This window comes from Drosophila teissieri, chromosome 2R (assembly GCF_016746235.2).
Source record: "Drosophila teissieri strain GT53w chromosome 2R, Prin_Dtei_1.1, whole genome shotgun sequence".
Taxonomy (NCBI): domain Eukaryota; kingdom Metazoa; phylum Arthropoda; class Insecta; order Diptera; family Drosophilidae; genus Drosophila; species Drosophila teissieri.
The window spans coordinates 4,300,937-4,324,376 of record NC_053030.1 but is presented as its reverse complement, the minus strand read 5'-3'; the positions used below and the strand labels follow the sequence as shown (position 1 = coordinate 4,324,376).

The window sequence follows — 23,440 nt, the reverse complement described above, 5'->3', positions numbered from 1 at the left end:
TGCCGGTGCGGCGAACCACGACGAGTCAATACCCGTGGCAATCCGTGGCCAGCACTCGTCCAGGACACATAGGTCACTCGAAGAAATGAATGTGATTCTGGGTAAATTGGAACACAATGTTTAAGGTGGGTCATTGCTTCACAAAACGATAATGGTGATTTCATTCAAGCCTAAAAACATATCTAAACTCTAAAACTCCAATATAATATTTCAAAACTTGCGAAGCACGAAATAAATTGCGAAGCGTGAAATAAAACGTTTAAAAAATGTAGTACCACTCGTAAGAGCTAAGAATTTACACAGCTTAATAAGGTATTTCCCGTCGAACACAATGGCATTACTTCCGATTTTTCAAGTGCACTCAAGAGTCAGCTGCAGGCGGCATTGGATTTGAAAAAAGAGATGGGAACATCGCAGAGCAGAAAAAGAAAGACGCGGCGGCAAGAAAAGCGCAGCTCAGCCCAAGGGGGTCACACAATAATGCCGGTCACAGGATAAGCAACCAGGAGCAGCAGCAGGAGCAGGAGCAGGAGCAGGAGTACGCACACGCAGAGGCAGCCACACAGACGCTTACACCCGCAAACACACACAGCCACACCAAATACAGACAGACAGACAGACAGTCAATAGCAATGGCGTGGACTGAAGCTGACTGTAAAAAACGGAAATGGGGCAATCATAAATTTACACAGATATGCAAGTGCCTCGGCCCCGGTTTGTGTGTGTCGCTGTGTGAGTTACTGTCTCCACCCACCACCCACCACCCACTCAACCTGATTTTCAGCCCCCACCAACTTCAAGCAACTACAAACAAACAGAATCGAGCAGCGAAACAACAACCACAGAGAAGGAAAGTACCGGGTGGTCCTTCAAATGTCGATGAAGAGCACCGTAGCCAAAAAAGAAAGACAAGTACAAAAAAATAATGGGTTTATTTTAAAAGACTCAAAATTGCGTTGAAAGGTTGATAATGTTATTTAAAGTCTACACTTATTTATGCCGTATTTACCAAGTTTGTTTTGTTTTATTTATATATCTTAAAAGTTGTATAAATATTTAGTGGGCTTTTGCAAATTGGTCATTAGTCTTAATTTATGGATATTTTATTGGAAAAGGCAATGGATGATATTTAAGCCGTATATTTCGCTAAGAGCCGTTGAATGCTCAAGTTTGATTTGATCTTTTTATTTTTTTAAATTCATCAGCACGGAATTCGAGAATCCAATCATATCAATTACCTAGTTGGAAATCGTAAGTATTCCACTTATTCATCACGAATGCCAAGTTTTGGAGCTTCCTAGAATTCGGCCTGCAAATGGCTGAGCTTTCAGTGTGTGTGTGTTGGTGTTTTGGTGTGTTTGTGTGTGTCTGAGTGGGTGGGTGTGGTGCAGTGGCTTTTGGTGCGTTGTTTGTGGGTGGGCCTTGGTGGCTTTCAGTGGGTGGTTCGGTCATGGGAACGACTTCGATTTAATGCGAATGCGATGCGTTGTCCGACGACTGCCCCTGAATGGATTTGCCTTTGCCTTTCCCTGTGCATTTCCCTTGGCCTTTCCCCTACTGCATTTCCCAGAACATCCACATCCACATTCACATCGACCCCTCACCCACCCATCCATCCATTTTTTGCCCTCTGCGCTCGCTGAGCTGAGATTTGTGGTGCGGTGCAAATAGATTTCTAGCGCAGAACATAAATAATACTCACACAAACACACTGGGTTCGTCCGATCCAAATGCGGGTGCGTTTGTGTGCTGTGCTTGATCCTCTTCCTCTGAAACCGAAAAAAAAAAAAATCACAAAAAAGGACGAGCAAATTCTGAAACCAAAATCAAAGTGTTTGCATTTGTGAAAATCGCACACAAAGGAGAGCGACAGAGCGTTTTGGGGCGTAACCGGGAAAGGGGCGGGGTTGTGCATGCAAATATCCTCAGAACGCTGGCAAAACGTTTGACATTTGCCATTTTGCATTTCCATCCCCCACCAGATAATGTAACCTCCATGGGCTGACTCCTTCTGTCTTTCTCAGGCGTAGATTTCTCGGCCTGTCGGATTTCTGTTTTTTGGATTGCCTGGCATAATGATGGGCACACTGGTTGTTGTTGCCTCCTGCCAACAGTGCGATTTGCATTTTCCTATCGCCTGGCCACATTCTTGTCTTGCCATTCATACTCTTCTCGTTTCGGGCCCAGAAATTTATGCAACCCAGCATTTCGGCCACTTCCTCCTCCGGACTACATTTTGGGCTTCATTAGTGAATGGGGTTGGGTGTAATTAGTACCTAAGCCGGGCAAACATTTCTTGGGCTTGGAACTCATTTTTGTGTTGGGTATCCTTTGCAGGTACAGGTGCACTGGTCATATTTTTCAGTTTTCAGCAATTCCTTGCACATGATGAGATAGAATTGTAATCAATGATTATTTTTTAAAATTGGGAACCCTAATTGGAAAGAGCGGCTTACCTCCGGAATGAATGTAAATTATTTTGCCTTTCTCAATTATTATTATTCCAGATATATCTTTAAATACTGAGCTAATACGCTTGCCCAAACAAATTTGCTTCGGGAATTTGAATTGAAATGAAATGCTGTAAATGAAAACGGACAGCTAAATGAATAATACCGATATTTTCAACAAATGCAAGGAGTTTGTCTTCAGATTGCTTGAAGATCCTTTAAAAAGTTGCTGGCTCAACTAAAGTTGACTTGAATGGCACAGGCTGCAGCCAGTTGGAAACTCCGAAAAGCGTCGAATTTTTTACCGAGGTAGACAGACGTCCGGGCGGGATGCGCATTGAGGATTGGGACTGGCAGCCCCTAGAAAAGGTGTTAGCCAGAGTCCTTTCCAACGACTATCGAGCAGTCTCATCTACAGCTCTTGGTAATCCCCAAGTGCTGCTGAACATGAGAATAACACACGTAATGCATATTTAAACATTTGCTGATAGCAAATGACAAAGGTGGCCAAGGACCACGGGAAACAGGCGCCGGTAGTCCGTCCCCAGGCTCAATCTCGCCGATACACCGAGTCGAGCCGATGGAAAACAATGAAAGTGTTGGAGGCTAGTTTACGGGGACTTCCCGAGTTGGGAACATGTTTGGCCAACTTAAACCTTAATCAATGCAAAAGTTTCTGGCCTAATCGCTCTCAATTATTCAAGTGAAACGTGGCATTAAACAACTACGTGAGTAGAGGTGGCAAGTTGAGACCCTAACGAGGCATAACTTTCGCTCTCTCAGGTGGGAGGGGTTTTCGGAGCAGGCGGACAGGTGGGCGTGGGTCTGGCATTAAGTATAATTTACCTAACCAGCGTCTGCCGCTTCTCAACGCAGGTCACCTCCGCTAAGGTGGTGACCCAAACCGCCACTCACTCACTCTCCGTTCTGTGCACTAAAACAAATAATAATGTTATCCCTCCCTTTATTTACTAAATATTTATTTTGTCTACTAGACATACCATAAGTATACTTATGAACATTCGATGTGCATTCGATTATGTATCAGTTGAAATATTATTTTGACATTATTATTTGACATTGTTATAAATAATACTTGCATTTCCAATGATTTTAAGACTGTATCTTAAACATTTTCCAGTGCAAACTCAGCCGGGTTAATAATAATGATATTTAAGTGGAGTGGTGGCGATGCACACGGTCTGCAGAATTGCATTGAAAGGACAAAGTTGCCAACGGAAACGGAAGCAACTACACAGAGTCGCTCATTCCGGGCATTCGTGTGTGTGTGAGAATAAGCCTTTTGTAACCAAAGTCATATAGCCGGTTTAGCTTGGCAGAACCAAAACTATAACTGGAATTACACCAAAAAAGTATTCACACACAAAAATACCGTGTGCCGTAGGAAAGAGAGGGAAAAATTGAAAATTTTCCCAACTTTCCCAACAGATGAAATTGTGGAGGAGGGCGGACCTATCTGCAGTACATATGTATCTGTGCTTATACCCTAGCCAGGTGGAATGGTCCGGTGTGATGAAAAGTCAGGAAGTAAAGTTTTACGGTTCACGTAAAAGCTGAAATGTTCATACAATCAGCATGAATTATAACTCGGATGTGGATTAATACTGGCTCGGAGTGGGCGACTGAGGGAGTGAGTGTGTGTGTGTGTGTGTGTGTGTGTGGCTTACTGACAAGCCTTCTAGCCTGATTTTGCGGCTGGATCGGGTTCCTCATCCAGTCATCCGACCCTTTTACCTCTGAAAAGTTGAGATTTGCAGCGTTATGCGCTTTTGATTTTGCTGTAATTAAAAACTAAGCTGCGCACTGCTACGAGTTGAATTATTGAAGTTAGTAGAGATATACAAAAACATGATGTATGATGGCCTAATAGCAATTTAAGTAGTTCAGCTTACAAAGGAAATAGTAATGGTAATTATATCGAAAATTTTAATTTTGGTAGATTTTGGAGGTGTGAATATTTAAAATCCAAGTACTCACACTAATAAATCATATGTCTAATTTCTTGTTGCCGTGGCAGGGTGCCAATATTAAATCTAAATTTAGGACAAGCTGATTAGAATCACGCCTGAAAACCGTATATTTTATGACCACATCCGGCTCGCATCTTAGAGCAAAAGCTCATAAATTAGAAAAAACTGTGTTGACGTGGCACTCGAGCGGAATGGAAATGGAAAAGAATTTGGCATCAGCAAATATTTGCAGCACGTTTTCGTTTACATATCAACTTGACAACTTTCGCATTACGATTAAGACGTACAGCCGGAGAGTAGGACGGATCCGGAATATACGGGAAACAACGTTATCAACACCTTCGGGTCGCACACAAGATGGGGGCGTGGCAGGGCTTGGGGAGGCAGACGACAGGCCAGCACCCAAGTCGAAGTCATGGGCGAGATTTATGTGTTTTGCTCGACTGTGCGACAATAAAAGAAAACAAAACAAAACGAAGCCGGAACACAAGTTGCGATTAGAGATGGCAGCGCATAGTTATGATCCTAGGGAGAGGGCCTGCGATTCCTGTTTTCGTACGCTCCATTCGGACATAAATATTTGAACTGGCATTTCAGCGCACGTTGAGCGTGGCGAGCATCGCATCGCATCGAATGCCAAATATTTTGACGTATTTCAGTGGGTGCTGCCAAGGAGTTTCCTCAGCCTCATTCCCTGTCCACCAGTCGCAAACAATGGCCATTATGGTCGCAAATGGTGGAATAACAAGATGGTTCATGCTGAAAGGGTAGGCGCTTTGATTCCCTCTAATAGAGTTAGTCCTTTAACAAATTTGTTAGTTTGGTAATTTGTTTTTTCTCGATTTTAAGCTCTATAGCAAAACAAAGAACGCTATATTTGAATGATCGCTTTACGTAATATATCGTAGATATCTGTTAACCAGATTTCCCACGTGTATCACCTAGCGAGGCTGCTTTATTGCACAATACTACTTTACGAATAGTCCTATTCCAACCTTTTGGTATGCAGACGGAAATTGAAAAGAGTTCCTAAGCGCCATTTACGCTTTTTCGAAACTTTAGGGATGAGGTCGCCAGAAAGAACAGTTTTTTTGGCAGTCTTTTGAATAAAAATAGCGATGCGTAGGCTAGAATCTGCATGCTCAATCTCAGCTCTTTAGCTGCAATAGTTTCAGGGATCATATGGACAGGCAGACGGACACACGTACCGATAAACAGACATAGCTAAGTCCTAATCAAGAATAGTGTCGAAAAAACATCCTTTACCGTTCATGTAACACACTTTTCCACTAGTCTAGTATAACCCCCTAACCCTACGAAAAACCGTATTCAGAATGAAAAGATTTTTGAAGCGAACGCTTGGTTAAGTCTGGAATACCCGTGCCCATACCTTGTAGTATAAGTCACCTTCAATAGTTCCACCTCCATTTTGGCGGTCTCGATGGCCATTGGAACTTATATTTATGAGCGGCATTGGCGGGCGAGTTCCTGCTGAGGGATGCGTAGGAATTTTGCTTTTGGTTCGTTAAGATTTACGAGACAGCCAAACACACACACCCACACCCACACCCACACCCACGGTGGACAAGGGATGGAGGACCCCAGCACGTCCTTACTTTAGAAATTAATTGGCCCAACTAAGAAATTCGAGAGCGAGCGCCGTGCTCATAAGTCCTGGCATCGTCGTGAGATGCGGTTTTTTCCTCTTGGCCGCCTCTTGTGCCGTCGCCCCAGACAAAATTAATTTGTTATCCTCGCTTGTTTAACGCAGCTATAAATTATGATGCCAAAGTTTTTGGCCACTCAACGAGCGGCAAAGCACGGGCGACTTTTCACCGTGGCCGGCCACGTCGCCTTGGCAATTATTAGCTTTTGTTACGCACACTTTATCACTGGCCACGTCGATATGGGGTCCCCTTCATCTTCTTCTCACACAGCGAGAAATCATTTCTTTTGAGCTAAATTCAATTTGGTAACTCATTTTCAGAGGGTGCACATTAAATACAGCACCCTCTTGGTTAACATAACATATGCTTTGGTATTGCTTTTGTACAATTGTACACACAGCTTCTTCATAAATTGAAATAAACCTGAAATCTTTTCAGTGAAGCTGTGCAATATATATGGGCCGCGTAATTGGTGGGCACGTTAATCAAGAAGGGAGTGGGCCCGGAGAAGGGCTCTCGTCCATGGCCAATTAGAGACCCGTGACCGACGACGCCTCGAAGATGGATGCTGATCAGCACGAGATGCTGAGATGCCGAGATGCCGCCATTACTCCGTTCGCCTGTACCCAGCTGGCCGAACATAAATCCTTTCCGGAAGCCTCCATTAACACGGTGTTTAGTGGGCCCCCAGCTTGATGGACTTTGATTAGCTCTGATACGCCAGCTATAAATTAGCTAGGATGTTAGGCTTAGAGGTAGGAAAGGTTAAACAGGCACGTAGATCTGGAAATATTGAAAAAGTGCAATTACATATTTATAAAAATGAACCTACAATGGAACCTACATATTGAAACAGAGTTTTGGTTTTTCATGCAGACTTTTATACTTTTTTAATTTGTTACTGATTGTATTTATAATATTAACGAAATAAGGTTTTAGGTACTAATGATATGAGATTAGGGAAAATAAGTGTTACAGTTGGCTATCTAAACTAACCTTAAGGAAAGGAAAACGTAACTCTCCTGCTAGGAGCTATATCCTTTTTTCCAGATCTCTAATACCTATTTCCCACTTCCGGCCGGGGAGTATACATTTCCCACCGAATTTCCACTGATCAGGAGACGCGGTACTGCTGATTTTCCGCCTGATTGCCTCAACTTACCCAGCTTGTTTTAAAAAACAGATTAAATTTCCCTTGCAGGCTACAAACGTGGCTGTCTCCCACCACCCCATCCATCCATCCATCCACCCACCCGTTGAACCACCCTCTGCACCACCCACTGCACCACCCACTGCACCACCCATTAACCGTTGGCATCGTTGTCGCCTTGTTAATTAAACGTGGCACACACCGCTAGCAGAAAGCAGCATGCGATGCGGCATTGTGCCTCGATTGCGATTGACACAATAAATTGTCAATTACAGTGCAATTACGTATGGAAATCGGTGGCGTTCTCTGTCCACCCACTTTTTTTTGTAGATTTCCCGCGGGTAGCTGAACAACAAGAAGTGGATACTCGCGTAAGGGGAGGAGCGCCTCCCAACCTCCCAACCTGCCAACCTCACAGCCAGCAGCAGTAACCGCTTGATTAAATCGATAAAAATCGAGTCTCCTTTTCAACGCAGTTCGAGGGCACACAATAGAAACGTGCAAATATTGAAGCGGTCTCTTTATTTCTGGGGTAGAGTCGGGCGTGGAATGGACTTCATGGTTGGCCAAACGGTAGCAACACACAGCCGCCAAAAATACGGCTACATTGTGAAATTCGGAGGCCTACAAAATAAGCTGAAATCTTTGCTTCACTTCTGGATTTCGAGCTGTGGTTTTTTATCTGAACATATTTTTCAAAAACCAAATTGATACGATAAAAAGAGTAAAGCTTTTACATTTACATCTTAAGCCTATACTATTTGAACACCAATTAAAAGCAAATCTGGCAGTAGTAAAAATTGTATACAAGCAATTGAAAAATGTTGACCCGTCGTTTCATTCTAATGTTGTCCTACCAAAAAAAATAATCGAAATACTGGTTAAGGCAACTCCATCGACATGAAATTTACAACATGTGTCCTCAGGCCACGCAATGTGTCATTCTGGCCCCATTACCACTACAAGCACTCCTTCTGTGTGGACGCGTGTATTTCCGTTTCCGGTTCGTTAATAGAGTTAGTTGCACATACCGCTAACTGCGCTTACAATGGCTGTGGAAAATTCCCCAGCAAGCCAATGCCAAAAATTGGCATCTGCGTTTGCCAGTGGAAGGGACACAGGTGCTGCAAATGGGAGTGGCAATGGAGAGAGGAGTAAACCCCAAATGGGTCCAGTACCAGGACTTTCAACGGCACCCACTGGTGGCCACTGTCACCATGGTCGGATCCTCCTGCCGCCATTGCCCCGCAGCCATTGCGTTGCTGCTGTTTTCGACCACGACGGGATGTTGTTGTTGCTGCTCCGTCCTGTGGACATTTAACTATTTTTGCAATGGCGTTAATTGGAAATGGCAATTTCATACGCCCCCAGACAGTGTCGGTCTCTTTCGCTTCTGCACAGAGAAACACGGAGTCATAAATTAGTAATAGAAGTTTCATGGCATTTCGGTATAAAGAGAGCAAACTTCGGGATACGGAATATAACAAATAAATATAAATATATAATATATAAATTCCTACATACATATTAGTACAAACATTACTTTCTAATGAGCTTCTTTTAAGTTGGAAAGTAGTCTTAGTGTAAGAAGTTAGGTTTTTCCCCATTTTGACTGAGGTTTCTTGCCGTGTAGGCTCTTTTCAATTCTTCTTGTTTTCATTCCCTTCTTTAGCCCTTATTCCTAGTCCACTTTTGTCTGCATTTCGCAGATTCCCTCGCCCCCTAGCCTTGTTTTTTTGACATTTTTTATTTTATGGCATTTGTGCAACTGCGGCACACACAATCAGTGGCACACATTTTCGAGGGGAGCGAATAGTGAGCACAGCGTAGTTCGATCGGTTGGCGAATGAATATAAGCCATTCTAAACATTTTTAGTTGATTGAAAAATTGTGCAGTTGGTTGGCAATTCGAGGGCCTCACCGACAAGCGCAAGTGTGTGTGTGCTCCGGGGGTTTTCCTGGTTTTGAAGGGGAAAATTTAAGCTGCATTTAATTGGGTAGAAATGTGTGGGTCTGAATACGCCGACTTAGTGCTCGATATTTCGGCAATTATGAGGGGGACGCAACGTGCACAAAAGATGGATGAATGATTCCAGGGATTATCGTGCAGCATTGTCCAAAAAGCTGTGCAGTTGAAAGAATGGGAGTCAAATGTTAAGAGATCAAAGGGCGAATTGAGCTTATAATGGAAATGATTTTCTTAATTGTTTCGATTGATCTGTAAACAGACGTATTTGCTGCACAAGTAAAATGTGTCAAACGAAAACATCGGAAAACACTCTGGGAACAACTTATGCATTGAAAACTAATTAGCAAATAATCCGTAACGCAATTTTTCCCATAAAAGCGCCTGCAAGTGTCATCTAAATTGAAATATATATTTCATATGTTGCAAACATTCGGGCATCTGCAAACAGGCGAAGCAACACAACTAATTAAAAAACTACGCTAGCAAAAATATTTTCGTGTTTTTGCCAGTGGCAAAAGCGAGTCAAAAAACGAAATTAGAAACGCAAAGAGAATTCAGCACACGTTGCGAAATAACAAAGTGAAAAATGAATAATGACTTTGACAGCAGGAGGAGCCGGTGGATCCGAAGGATAACACATGTAGGTGTGATGCTTAATGCAGTTAAGCAGTGCGACTGCAACAAAAAGCTGGAAAATCCGAGAGGATGCCAACCATGTGGGGAGGCTCCGAGGGCCTGGATGCCCGAAAGGAAATGCAATTTGGAAATTGAAAACGTTTTGAGGGGCGCAGGAGGAGCCACTCGGCGCCCACTTTTTGCTGTTTAACTTTTGCAGGCCCCAAACTCATTTGCATGCGATTTGCTGTAATTGAATTTAGCCAAAGGCGGCAGGAAAACCTTGCCTAGCCGTCCCTATCTGTCTATCTGGGTCTGGGCGCTTCCCTCTGTAGTTCTAGTTCGGGCCGGGCTAGCCTTCACAAAGTTTTTCCGCTTTTCCTCCACAAACACAAGACAAATGTGCGTAAACAGTCGCCCGGGAGGGGTGTTTCCCATTCGGCGGAAGGGAAAGCCTTTGAAATGAGCCAGGACTGTGTCACTGGCTGATAACGTTTAATGGATTGCTGGAGACTCTCAACCGGCGACAGAGGCATTTGCTTTTTGTTTATTTTTCGCCGAGGCCCAGGCAATGAAGACATTAAAATATTAATGTGCGGCATGAATCAGCAGGGAGACATGGAAGTGGAGATGGAAAGGCAGACTCAGGGCAACAAATACGTTCCAGAAAGTTTTGAGGATAAACTCTCAAAGAAAGGAGGTTCTAGTTCTGGTTCTAGTAGGTTGGATTTTAAATCATTTCAGATCCTGAGGCGGTGAAAGTTTGGTTTCCTAATCCTGTATAATATTATTGAATTCAATGAGATAGTTTTAACAGTATACCAGAATATTAGTTTTGTTGGTTATATTCCATTTGATATTGCTATGTTCCTTTTCTTAGAACACTGACAATCATTTTTATTTTCTTGAGAGTTCCGAAGAAGTATGGTATCTGAGATCCGTAGCACGGAAATATCAAAAACTAAGCCAACACTTTTCGGTCTCTGTCAGCTGTGAGATATGCAAAGGAAGTTGACGAGCAGCCCGCAAATTACTCACACACACACACGCACACGCACACTCGAGTGCGACACACCCACATCCCTGGTTCCTTCAGCTCAGTTTGGTTGCCAAGTCAACAAACAAATTAATTACAGTCTGTCTCAATAGTTCGCCACATGTATCTGGGTGGCACACCCCACTCACACTCCCACTCCCACTTCCACTCATACGCCTTTCTGCTGTCAACAGAGCTTAGCACGGTTTGACAAAATTAAATGCAAAACTCATTATGAAATGTTAATAGCAAGCTGCTGCCTCTGGATAGTAGTGGCTGTTGTTATTGCCGCTTTGGCTGCTTTTGTGGTTTTACAAAACATATTAATTAGCATTAAATAATTAAAATATGCCCGCCGCTTAACGTCATTCATTTTAATCAGTTTTAAGCCCTTGTCGGTTTTTGCGGCTTCTGTAAGTTTAATGGGTGCACCCAGAAGGGTGAGGGGCTCATTAAATGTTAGTTATTTAAAAACATAAACAAATAAGTGATTAAATAGGTTGAATTTATTTGCATATGTAGCAGCGTGGCTCACGAAGCTATTGGCTCTGATTTAAGAGCTTGCCGCTGACTTTGCAAACAACACGGCGTATACTTAATTAAAAGACCCTTGGGCTTCCATGGTTTTGAGGAGATTTAGCGTTCGTTTGTTCGCAGAAAAAGCTGAAGGGGATTTCGATATACAAAACAGCGGAATTAATTAGCCAGGTGTTGTGGAAGGAAATAACCAATGGTAAATTATTATCTGACCCCACATTTACAACACTTACACTTTTTGAATGAGTGCTAAGCGAATATCCTCTTTGTTCAATGGTATTGTGTCCTTTTTCATGGTATTCATTAGGCAAAAGCTTGTCGTTAGAATGAAAATTGGAATTGTTTATTTGTAATTTAAAGGCATAACAACATGCTTCGGGTTAAACTCCTTGGGCTTCAGTGAGCTACATTGAAAATCAAGCAATTGAAAAGTGCACAACCATTCGGGGAATAATATTGCTTTGATGCCGTATGGACAATGCATTTATTTATATTCATTTAAATTTTTGCTGGCCAAATTTCGATTTCGATTTGCAACACCCCCCGCAGCGGCTTTGTTGATGTCCGAATGGGAAATCGTTGTTTACCAACAGTGCCGGGCATAAATACAAATCCGCCTGCGACTGCGGGTATGTGATTGCCTCCCGGGCACTTAGCCGTATTGGTTTGGATTGCTCCGGTTGCTCCGGTTGCTCCGGTTGCCTGGCAGCCGCAGACGCCAACTGTTCCGGGCTCTGGGTGGGATCCTCATTGGGGCTCTGATTTGGGTTTTGCTTCTGCAATTTGCCTAAAAGTCTAAAAGTGGCATGAAAACGCGCAGCTTTTGTTGCACAGCACAGTGGAAAACAAAAATGCGTGCCAAAAATGTGGGTTTTAAGTAAATGGATCGGCTAGATTGGTGGGTGAATGCGCTCCACTAAATATAATATATATGTATTTTTATATACTGTTTGTATTAATATGTTACAATTTAAAAAATTAAAACTTTACTTTATGTTGACTTGAATCAAAGCAGTGTTTAAAATAAAAGAGCCTTTACAAACTGACTACTTTGCATCAAAATTCGCGTTCTTGCTCAAAAAGTTCGAGAGCCCCATTGCAGCTCAGCCTCAATTCGTTTCAATCGGATTGGAGGAAATATCGTTTGTCACGTCCCACTTTATTTAGAATTTGTTTTCCGCCGATGCCAATGGGAAAAACAATTTAAATTTTGTCTCTGCTGGCAGAGCGCAAATGAAAATAAAATAAAAACGTCGATGTCGCTGGCGATGCCAGAGCAAATCAAAATCAAATCGAAATGTAATCGCGCGCACCAAAGCCAAAGCCGAAAGCAATCGCATTATCGCCACATTGGCGTGAAAGTGCCACGCCCCCGGCCCCCGGTCCCCAGCCCCCATCCCGCGTCCCACGCCCTCCTTCCACGGTTAACCCTCACGCACGTTGCACACATATTTAACCCTACACAGCTATCCGCCCGATGTTTATAGTCAGCTCATATTTATGGTTACAATATTTGCCTTTAACCGGAAATCGATGAAATTTTTATGCCTTCGGCTTGGCGTCCCTTTATTTTATTTTATTTATGTGCGCGGAGTGTGTTTGGCTAAAATGTATGTTGTGGTGTTTGGGGCTTACCATTTCCAACCGCAGCCCAAAGAATTTGCACTCGGCTTGATTTTCCAATTTTTCCCGTTTTTCCCGTTTTTTTCTCCGCTCGCTCATCGAATTTGGGCCATTTAGCGGATTAACTTAATCGCCTTCGGCTCTCATGAATTTATACGTTTTGTTTGTGCAGCGCATGCAAAAATTCTGACATATTAATATGCGTAGGAATCGCCTTCTACCTTACTTCCTTCCTTCCTTTATATGTACATAATAATTCCCATACTTTTACTAAATGGCGTGGCCATAAAACTCCATCTTGTTATGTCCAGAAATTGGCTGTATATTGGCTGTATATTGACATTTTTGTGGGCTTACCGCGCTCAATTTGCAGTTCAATATAAAGCGAAACTCGTGGAAAAGTGACCATGCCGGAAAAATATCAGCTTAGGTTCCAACTTGTACCGAATGTTTTAGAAGGATTTTTTCATGGGCTCACTTGATTGTTGCGCTAAAAATATGGCTAACCTAATATACCTTATTAGGCTCAGAGTAAAAAATTTGGTAATTATGAAATCGTTTCCTATTCAATTACACAAATAATGTGCTTATAATTTACTCTTAATAAAGCTCGAACTGAAATGAAACTGCTTAGCTAATGCTAATGCCTATATTGTTCATAATTTGCTCAACCCTTTTCCGGCGCCTGTCTCTGACAATTGAAACCATTGAGAACAATTCGCACAACACAATTTCCGTGGCATTGTTAGAAATCACGGAAGAACCCGCTCTCCACCCATTTCGCTTCTCTTCAGTTATTGCTGCCTTACAATTATGTGACAATTTCATTGATTACTGGGGAACGCTAAAGTCGCCTATCCCCTTGGCACACCAAATAATGACAACCAAATTGCCGTCACGTATTAGAGCTATGTTCTGGATTGCGAGCCGCGAACAATGGCGATATTTTCAAGCGTGAATTTAAGCTCCCAAATGCAATTGCAGCAGAAAGCTGCAGAAAGTGTCCAGATTTCAGATGCTAGCTCCCAGCTAATGGCTATCCTTTCGATGAGGATGATCACGCTCGAGCCCGAAGATGATGATGATGATGATGGATGGTGTGTGCTGGTATGGGGCCAAATCCTGGACCTGGCACGTGCCCAGCTCCTCCGTGCATTGTTCTTGAGGTCCGCTACCGAACTTACCGAACTTACAGCAGTTATATTTCATAATTCACACACTCAGAGAAATACATAGTATAGCAGAATGAGTTTTATATGCGGAGCAGAGTTTTAGAGGTGGCATTCGCGGTTTGCGTGAAAGGTTACTGGTTGGATGGATAATAAAAATATATATTTACATTTAACTCCAACTCTATACCTGTACTCAGTGGAATTCATATTAAAGAATTTCTTATCCCGCTTTTATGTTTTTTGGTGAGCTTGGCGCTGCCACAGCTCAATTCATTGCAACTTCGGTGCCCCTCTTGCAGTAATCTGAATTGCTTCCCCACTTTTTCATGGCTTTGGCTTTGTCCTCTGGCTTTTTGCTGCAATCTTCATCGCCAGAATTTTTACCTGCACGGAATTGGAAATCATGTGGGAACCCTGGTTGGGCTGCCGGAAGACTGTGTTCCCGGGGTTCTGGTTCCTGGGTCACGTAAGCGGACTTACTTTGTCACTGGCCGGGGCGGGCCAGTTCAATCATTTACTGTCATTTACTGCCTTAGTTACCTGTCCTGCGGCGTGTCCCAATATTGCAAGAAATAAAGGAACTAAGCTACCGGCAACTTTAAGCACGAGTGCGCTTATTTCATGTGTCTTAGAAAAATACGCCATCCTTACTACCTGTCTAGCATGGCAAAGAAAAGTCACTAATTTGATAAATAAATTGATTTCAATTGCATATAAATATGCGAATTTTCTGGGATGGATATGTATATATACGTATGATCACATATTAATTATAGAAATTTGTGCACTGATTAACTCCTTATTTATGAATTTATGACATGACATTAATTATATACAAAAGCATTTATTTCTTAGATAGCAACGAACGCTTGTGCAATTTTTTTTATTTATTTTATACTTAAAGCAGATAAAGTACGTGACAGTGTCAGTTGAATATATAGCAGTTAATATATAATAATCGAGCTTTTGAAAAAACCAAACACTTCTGATTTTCTTAATATTGTAAATATAATGCAGTAGAAACATTTACAAGTAAAGTTTATTTTAAAGGGCACTGGATCTACACGACCAACTCGTGTGCTAATTTTGCTGAAAATAAAATAAATATTTTGTTGGGTGTTCCAAACTGCTACGCTATCCTCGCTTCCTGTTATGGATGACATGAGTAAATTTAAATCCACGACAACTCTTTGCACTCCGAGGACATCTCTCGCCTGTGCCAGACTTACTGATAGCAATGCATCCGCTTGCCAGGACATTCAACCATCTGCTGCCACGCCCCCTAAACTCCGCACTCTGCACCGCCGCCCACGCTTTGTTTGCTGTGGAAATGAATTTCTAATACAAAAATTGCATTGAAAAGTGCTGCAACGCCTGCTGGTCGCTTTTGGCTCGAGCGTCAAGGGCTAACAATTGTTTTGCCAAACGTTGCCAACACTTGCGGGGTCAGAAATGGAATGGGCTCCAAACGGAAGGGGAGATGGTAGCATCAGCACGCATATGGCCCACAGGCCGGAAGTGGTTCGCGTGTGTGCCCCCGCGGAGAAAGGAACTGCAAACAGAGCAGAGCGGCAGATCTTGTTTCCTTTGGCTGGCTTTGGGCTCCTCTGAGTCCCTTTGCACCCGAGGCACCCGAGGCACCCACCGTCGACTTCTCGCACGGCACACACTTCACGCTGGGCATGCAAAATGCACGTCTAATACAATGCAAAATGCAAAACGCCGGGAAACCAACACACGACAAGGGTGCTGACGGGGCACAAGAAAGGGGCATCGGTACACTCACAAAAACAGTCGAGTGGCTGGGAAAATTGAAAAGTGACATTGAGATTGCAAGTAGCAACGCACACGTGCTCCACCTGTTGGCCGTTGCATGAAGTGCTCAGAAGATGGTATTGTACGATTTTACCAACTTTGGCATTGATACAGATTATCCAAATCAAAAATACAATTTACTGCTTAGCTAAGGTAGTTGTTTAAATATTTTTTCGTTTCTTTATCTATCTTTACTATCTGATACCGCTTACTCAGCCAGTTTCCTTTTTTACCTGTTGCATTGTACTTTGCAACGAATCTTGTATGTAATTTGTAGCATTGGCAGATTTCGGGATAGCTTCGATTTCAGTTGACAGAGCACTTTTATGTCAGTAAGATGATTACTAGGGAGAATTGATGTTTCGAATTTTTTGCAAAGTGTATCGAAGGAAAGGGATTCTCGAAAAAATGGGTTTGCTCACATACAAACACGAAAAACAGGAAATTGAATTTTCGACTTTGGCAAGTGTGCGTGCCAGGAAAGAGGAACCAGAGCAAGAAGCAGCAGCCCAGGAACAACTTATGCCCCGCCACTTCTGTGCAATGCGAATAGCTTCTGCTCCTGCTCCTGCTTCTGCTCCTGCTGCTGTGCAGTTGCTCTTGGGCTGCGGCAACTATTGCCAACGTAGGACGAGAAGTCCTGAAGTCCTGAAGTCCTGACACTGGCAGCGCCTCGTTTTGCATACCAAGCGAGCAAACGGAGCCCGACTTACGCCGGCGGAAACGAAATATTTAACAACAAAGCAAACACTAAGGCACACACACTCATACTCATACCCTCAAACACTCTTACACTCGCAGATAAACGGGTATTTGTGTGCGCTGCATAATTGAGTGGGTGTGGCGGGCGTCGCAAGTTTAACTTTAATTTGCCAGCTTTCATCTGACTTTGTTGTCGAGCGCCGCAGAACTAAGCTCAAATTAATAGCCAGCGATCTGGGCCAACCCCTCCGCCGCCCCATGCTAAGGCGGCAGCTCAATGACTTATCATATACAAATTACAAGAGTCTTGCTTCCATTCGCCGCCACGCCCAACGCCCCCCTGTGCGGAGCAATTAGCGATGGCAGTTTCCTGGCCAATAAGGGATGCACATAGTCAAGCGAGAAATGCCGTTTGAACCAAAAGTACTTGATAAAAAATGAAATGTTATAAAATTATTTCTAAACGAATTTAACTTTTAACCAAATTGCTTAAATATATTACACTGTGTTACAGTAGGAAACAACGTTATTATAATACATTTTAATATGCCAACATAAAATATTCTTAGTAATAGTCCAAAATATATAAATCATGCTTCCATCTCTGGAACTTTTCACATAGCCCATACATTCCCAAACTCAGACAAAAGTCAAAAAGTTACAATTTACGCTTGTAAATTGCTTTAAAAACTTCTCTCCGCTTGCTATCTGCTGCTACAATTTTGCTAATTAACTCAACGCTCAAGTTTTGGGGACAAATCCACCCCCAAAATCCCATACCCGACCCGACTCCTCCAAGCCCCAGAAACTTCCCTCTCAACACTCGACGATTCGCGTCTGTCGCTAATTTCGCTAATCAAAGCGAGGGGCATCCTTTTTGGGGAAAGGGGAAAGGGGGAAGCGATGGGGGAACACATTACTTCGATTTTATTAAACGGGATGCCGGGGAAAGGGATATTTTTGAAAGGGCCAACAATAATTTGCCGAAAATGAAAACAACATCCAGAACAACAGCAATAAATGTAGAACTTTTCTTAATGGCAAAGCGAACCGAAATGCTGCCGGGAAAATTAGCTTTTTTCTTTGCTTCTTTTGGGCGATAATTAGAAGCGTGTTTTGAGGGCAGAGCAAAAAATAAGAAACGAAAAGCCAGCCGACCCGGGTTTTGGTTATTGCCCGGACACGTGCCACCCTTCGGGAACCCGGCCCCCAAAAATATCACACACAAAATGAAGAGCTCGCGGCATTAAGTCCCCAAGAGTCGATAATGTCGCGGCATGGCCACAGGAGCAAACACAACAAGCCGGGCAGAAAAGGCAAGGAAGGGGAAGAATTGCAACCTCCACTGAGAGAAAGCCCCTTTGCACAGCACCAACATGCAATACAAATCAAATTATATCCTTAAAATAGGTAACTCCCCTAAAATAATTAATAATCATAAGCCAGATAATCAAATTTGTCGAACTTATACGTAATATTACTTCTACAACTTGGCAATCTCTTTAAACAGAACAACAGAAATTTTCTCGCAGTGTACGGAGTCAAAAAAGGGAAGGCAGCCAGCACCACCTCCTGTCGAAAAACTAACAACCAAAAATTGGGTAGGAAGAGGAATCGCACCCGGGGAGTCCGGGGATTTGAGAACTGGAAGCTGGCGACGAGCGCCAAAACTCATAAAATTCAAGCCATTGAGTTTTCGAAATCGCTTCGGGCTTCATTTCGATTGCCCCACACCCGGGATGTCCTTTTGGCCTCTTGACTTGCTGTCGTCCTGCTCCTCGTTGCTTGGCCATTTAAATTCGTTACGTTTCGATTGCCGTGAATATGCAGTCAACTTTATAAAATTTATAGTTTAATCTGATAGATAGGAAATTGCTTTGTTTTGGCCCAGGCTCGCCAATCGAATGGGCCACGGAAGGAGCAGAGCCTTAAAAAGTTGGCAAAATATTAATGGGGATTTCGGATGAAAACGGGGGACTTTGCCAATGCCAAGGCAGCACTTTAAAGCTTTCGACTCAGTCGATAAAAAGATAAACAGGGGAATTTATGCTGGCAATAGAAGCAGCAAAGAATCTAAAGTTTGGTGCTAGTCGAATTTCCAGGTCTCTTTTATTTTAGTTAATTATTTTAGTTACACAAGTCAAGAATAGCGAAGCAACCAATATTTTGAGCCAAATAGTACATATTTCAGGCGTTATACAATTGAATTAATTAATTATAACTGCATTTGAAAATGTATATTTTAAAAAACAAATTCTGTATGTTTCACGATTTGATTTATGATTTTCTAATTCAATTTCCTTTATACAGGCCTTTAATATTCCGGTAGCAGTCTTCATGTCTGCCACGTAAAATAAAGATATTTCAGTGACCTCAACACTCTATAACACCATATACGATGCGGAATTTTCCCATGTCGCTTTGTGTGTGCGATATCCTTTGGACTACAAATTGAGCAGCCCCCACACAAACAATATTCGAGCAGGATATCTACCCTTGTGATTTCCAGGCAATTGCCTAATTAAATTTTATATTGAAAGTCGTAAAACGAACTTTCAATAAACATGGGATAACAAAAAGGTGGTGAAGTGGGGGCATTTGCATCTCTTTGCGGGCCACAATAATATTTCGACGCTCAGGAGTTATTAAGACGGTCGAATATTTCGACCAGGTCAGCACTAAAATCATGCGGTTCACTGACCCGCGTGCAAAATCCGCCTCGCTTTCAATATTGAAGCGAGTGGTGGAAGTAGAAGTGCTGGTTAAACAGAGCCCAGCTGGTGGTCAGGATGTCATCATCTTTGGCTGTTTACTCACTCGAGGACTTTCCCTCATATGGTGGATAGTGGAGGGGGGGATAGTTGTGTAAAACTAATAAATCGAAATACGCTTTTCACTTTTGATATTAATATAGGTTCACGCTTATAAACTGTCTTTAATGTGGCAATGTGGCGAGGCTCTATTATTTCTCTCAGTGCCGAACATCGAGAATTCTGAAGCGGTCAGTTTGACAAGTGGCTGCGATGTTTGCTTAGCCCATCACAACCGAACAGGTCGAGCCATCGAAAACTGAATCGGACTCAACTGAGCTCGGCTTTTGACTACTCGACTCGTCGACATCATTTCCATCAGAATGGGAATTTGACCACCGCCCCAGTTATATTGAGATATATGTATAAGGCCAGATACGTATGTATGTCAGTGACGCTGCAAGCGCAGCTTGTTTGTTCTTATCCTTCGGCACTCATATAAAGTTTGTTTGCGGATTTGTGCAGCGCAATATGTCATTGCTGCCTCTTTGGGCCATCGACTTGGATGTGGATGTGGATGTGGATGTGGACGTGGATGTGGATAAGGATATGCATGTGGAAATGGAGGGGCAGCGACGACCACGCTTAATGGCAATGTACGTTCAAGTAAATACACGCTGCACACCCACACACACACACACTCAGCATCATGGCGCACTTGTGTGTTAGCGAGGGTCGATCGGACACTTTATCTACCATCGTTTATGACAACTACCACTTTATAGACTTCCAATGTATTTGTTTGATTATATCTAAATATTTGCAAGATGGTTTATTTATGTACATATACTCGTATATATGTATTTGTCCTCAATTTCTGCGTATGACAACATTTTCAATGAATTTAAGGTATTACCTTGTATTCCTTTCTTTTCCTTTTCTATTATTTTGTATTTTCAAAATAAATGTCTATAAGTTCTGAAAACCGCCCTCTCATGGGCGCACATGCAGTTCAGTGTGCAGCGTCGACGTCGACTAACAAATCCTTTTGGCATTATAAACATTATTAAAATTTCATGTTTCCTGCTACGAGCGACATCCCCGACCTGCCACTCCCACTTTTACGCCTCCCATACGTTCTATCTCCGTCGCTCTGCGCCGATTCGTTGCCGCCCACTCAAAACGCAAACGTAACGAAACATGAAACTCGAAACTTGGAAGGCCGAGAAGTGGACGAGGACGCGCACGAGGCTGGATCCCTATAAAGCTCACGGAATATCCTGACCAGGGAGGCCCAGCACCCAGCACCCCTAAGAGGTTCTCGGCCCAGCACCACCCAGCACCACCCACCACATCCCTGGCCATAAGACTGTCTAGCCTTGCTTATTTGCAGCATGCTTCATGCTTTATGGTTACTTGGTCAAGGGCCTTTCATGCTCTCTAACACACACAACACACACACACACACACACACACACACTCGACTCACACAACGCACACGCGCATGTGGACTTAAGCTAGCACACACTCAAAAGGACCGGGACACGAAATGCATGAAATTTTGCGCCGTAAATCGTTAAAATGGTTTTATTTAAGTAAATATGCAAAAATCCTTTTGTTAGACTCGCAGCATTATGTCCGGGGTCAGAACTTGATACGTTAATATCCGGAATTTAATTTGAAAATTTAACAATCTACATAAAAGCGAGACACGAGTGGAGAGAAGGTAAGCAAGAATGTGCTTTCTTTTACGACTTTTTGGCTCGGGGTCCATATGTCGCATGCGAAATCTTGGATGTCCTTTTGTAGAGAGTAAGGGGGGAATGAATACAGTGCCGTGAATTATGTCTTATTTATGCAAATTATTGCCACTATTTAAGAGCAGACGAGAGAACCATATATCAAACCTTAGGTAAATATATTTTGATGAAAATGTTACTCAGCAACTGGCAGTCAAAACGACTGGAATAATAACTATAATTGGAAAACATAATAAAGTAGAGCCAAATATGCTTATTGGTCGTAACATTCTCAATAATCATAGTACTACATTGACATTAACCTTAATTAAATGAATAAGAGTAACATAAAAACCTAATACTGCTTCTAAATAACTTAACCTTAATACCTAACATTTTTCGTTGGCCTTTTCAAGCAAAAGTTCGCGAAAGCGGTTTGACCTTTGCCCTCGGTTCGGTCGAATCGCGGGGTCCAAAACCTTTTTAAATAGTTGCGAAACTGCTTCAGGTCATTGTTATGGCAACTTCTTCCATCCAATAGCTTTGCAATTTTCTTGCCAACTCAGAAACTTCAGCTGCGGCAAAGGCTTTTCTACTAACTAGCTGTTTTGCGGGTGGAAATTGGGCGAGAGTGGGTGGGGGTGGCAAAGGCCATGGAAAATTCTGGAGGGAAGGGGACTGGAGGGAACTAGAACTGAGACGTCTCTCCTGGCTGGCTAAACCCAAACGCACTTAACACTTGCCACTGAGTTTTGCGTAACTTTTGCGCCCGGAATCCGGCGAACTACTTTCATACCTGAGCAGGGGGAATAAAATCTACTTCAGTGCGTCACGTAGGCGCTTCAAAGTTTTCATTTTTGCAAAATTTACGATTTAACGTTGAAGTGGGGCAAAACAAAAAAAGCCCTTGTATACTCGGCATATAGTACATATACTCGTACGTATGTACTACTTAAAAGAATGGAAACTTTGAACACGACCAAAATCCCACTAAGTAAGTGTACGCCCAGTTCAGTTGGGTTCCGGATTCAGGATTCGGGAATTTCCTTCGAGCTTCCAGGTTAGCCAGGGTTCTCCATGCTCTCCATGTTCTGCGGGCTCACCGACAGGGTTCAGCTGCACGTACTTTGGATTTTGTTGCGTCTCCTTCTTTATTGCACTTAAGATTTACTCATCAGCAGGTGTGCCCGTGCCCGGGTGGATTCAACCTTTCGTTTTCCAGCCCCGAAACCGGAATCTACGATTGAATTTCAGACAGTATACGCCACCCAGACACCCAAACACCCAAACACCCCGACCCCCAACCACTCAAAACGCCATCCGGCGGCCAAGGAAAACGCAAAGGCTCTTGCAATTTTTATGTGCAATTTTTTACATGAGAACCAAAGGCGCTACGAAGTGTCGCTTGTGGCTCGTTAAGGTTAAGGGGTGGAGGGTGTTCTTTATCTGGAGTGGTGTGGGCTAGCTGTTCGAATGCCACTGATAACTGAGGAGTGGATTAGTCTCTGGTTATCGTTTGCAGCAGGTACATGGCACCCATTTAGCAAAGATGGACGATAATTATTTCATAGAAAAATTAAAGATAAAGATGCCTTCTCTAGGGAGATTTCAACTAGTGATAATCAACAATTTAAAACCGTTATATGGAAAGCAAAATGGGGTCTACGCCCCACGTTGGGCGCCAAAAACACAAATAACAAAACAAGTTATTTGAAATGTTTTATTTCCATCACAGATTAAATTCAAAACATTTCCGCATGTGTTACACCTAATAGCTTTTCTAGAGGGTATTTAACACCGGATCTCTCGAATTTTTTGCTATGATTTAGTGCGCACCACCTGCCGAATCATCGCCACCCAGCGCCCGCAAATACAATTTAAATTTTTAAGCGGCACCTACTTTGGACACGCCTTGGCCTGGGATTCGAGTCACGCAGCCTGCCGGGTGGCAGCGTCATCAGCATCCCCCTTTTTACCGCCCCACATCAGCATTGAAGCATCAGCATGTCGTCCTTTGGCTCCGTTATCCCAATTTTTTGCCGGAAAGCTTTTTGTTGAATGTTGCAATTTCAACCCGTTGATGGATTTTATGTTTTTTTCCCTGCACTCTTGTTGCGGGCACTGGAAAAGATATTTTGATTTATTTCAGAACTGATGAGCAATCATATACTTTAGAAGTCATATATAATATATTAGAAGTCCGTACTGTACTGGACATTTAAAT

The 23,440-nt window shown here is 42.8% G+C and overlaps 1 protein-coding gene across 1 annotated transcript; it reads left to right on the top strand.

The window, feature by feature from the left end:
* The first annotated feature begins 22,059 nt into the window (after positions 1 to 22,059).
* Positions 22,060 to 23,189, top strand: LOC122614372. Its single transcript, XM_043788942.1, is given in 4 exon segments — positions 22,060 to 22,239; positions 22,241 to 22,338; positions 22,395 to 22,515; positions 22,517 to 23,189. Coding segments are annotated over 4 exon segments (447 nt in total). The 5' UTR covers positions 22,060 to 22,176; the 3' UTR covers positions 22,682 to 23,189.
* Positions 23,190 to 23,440: the final 251 nt, after the last annotated feature.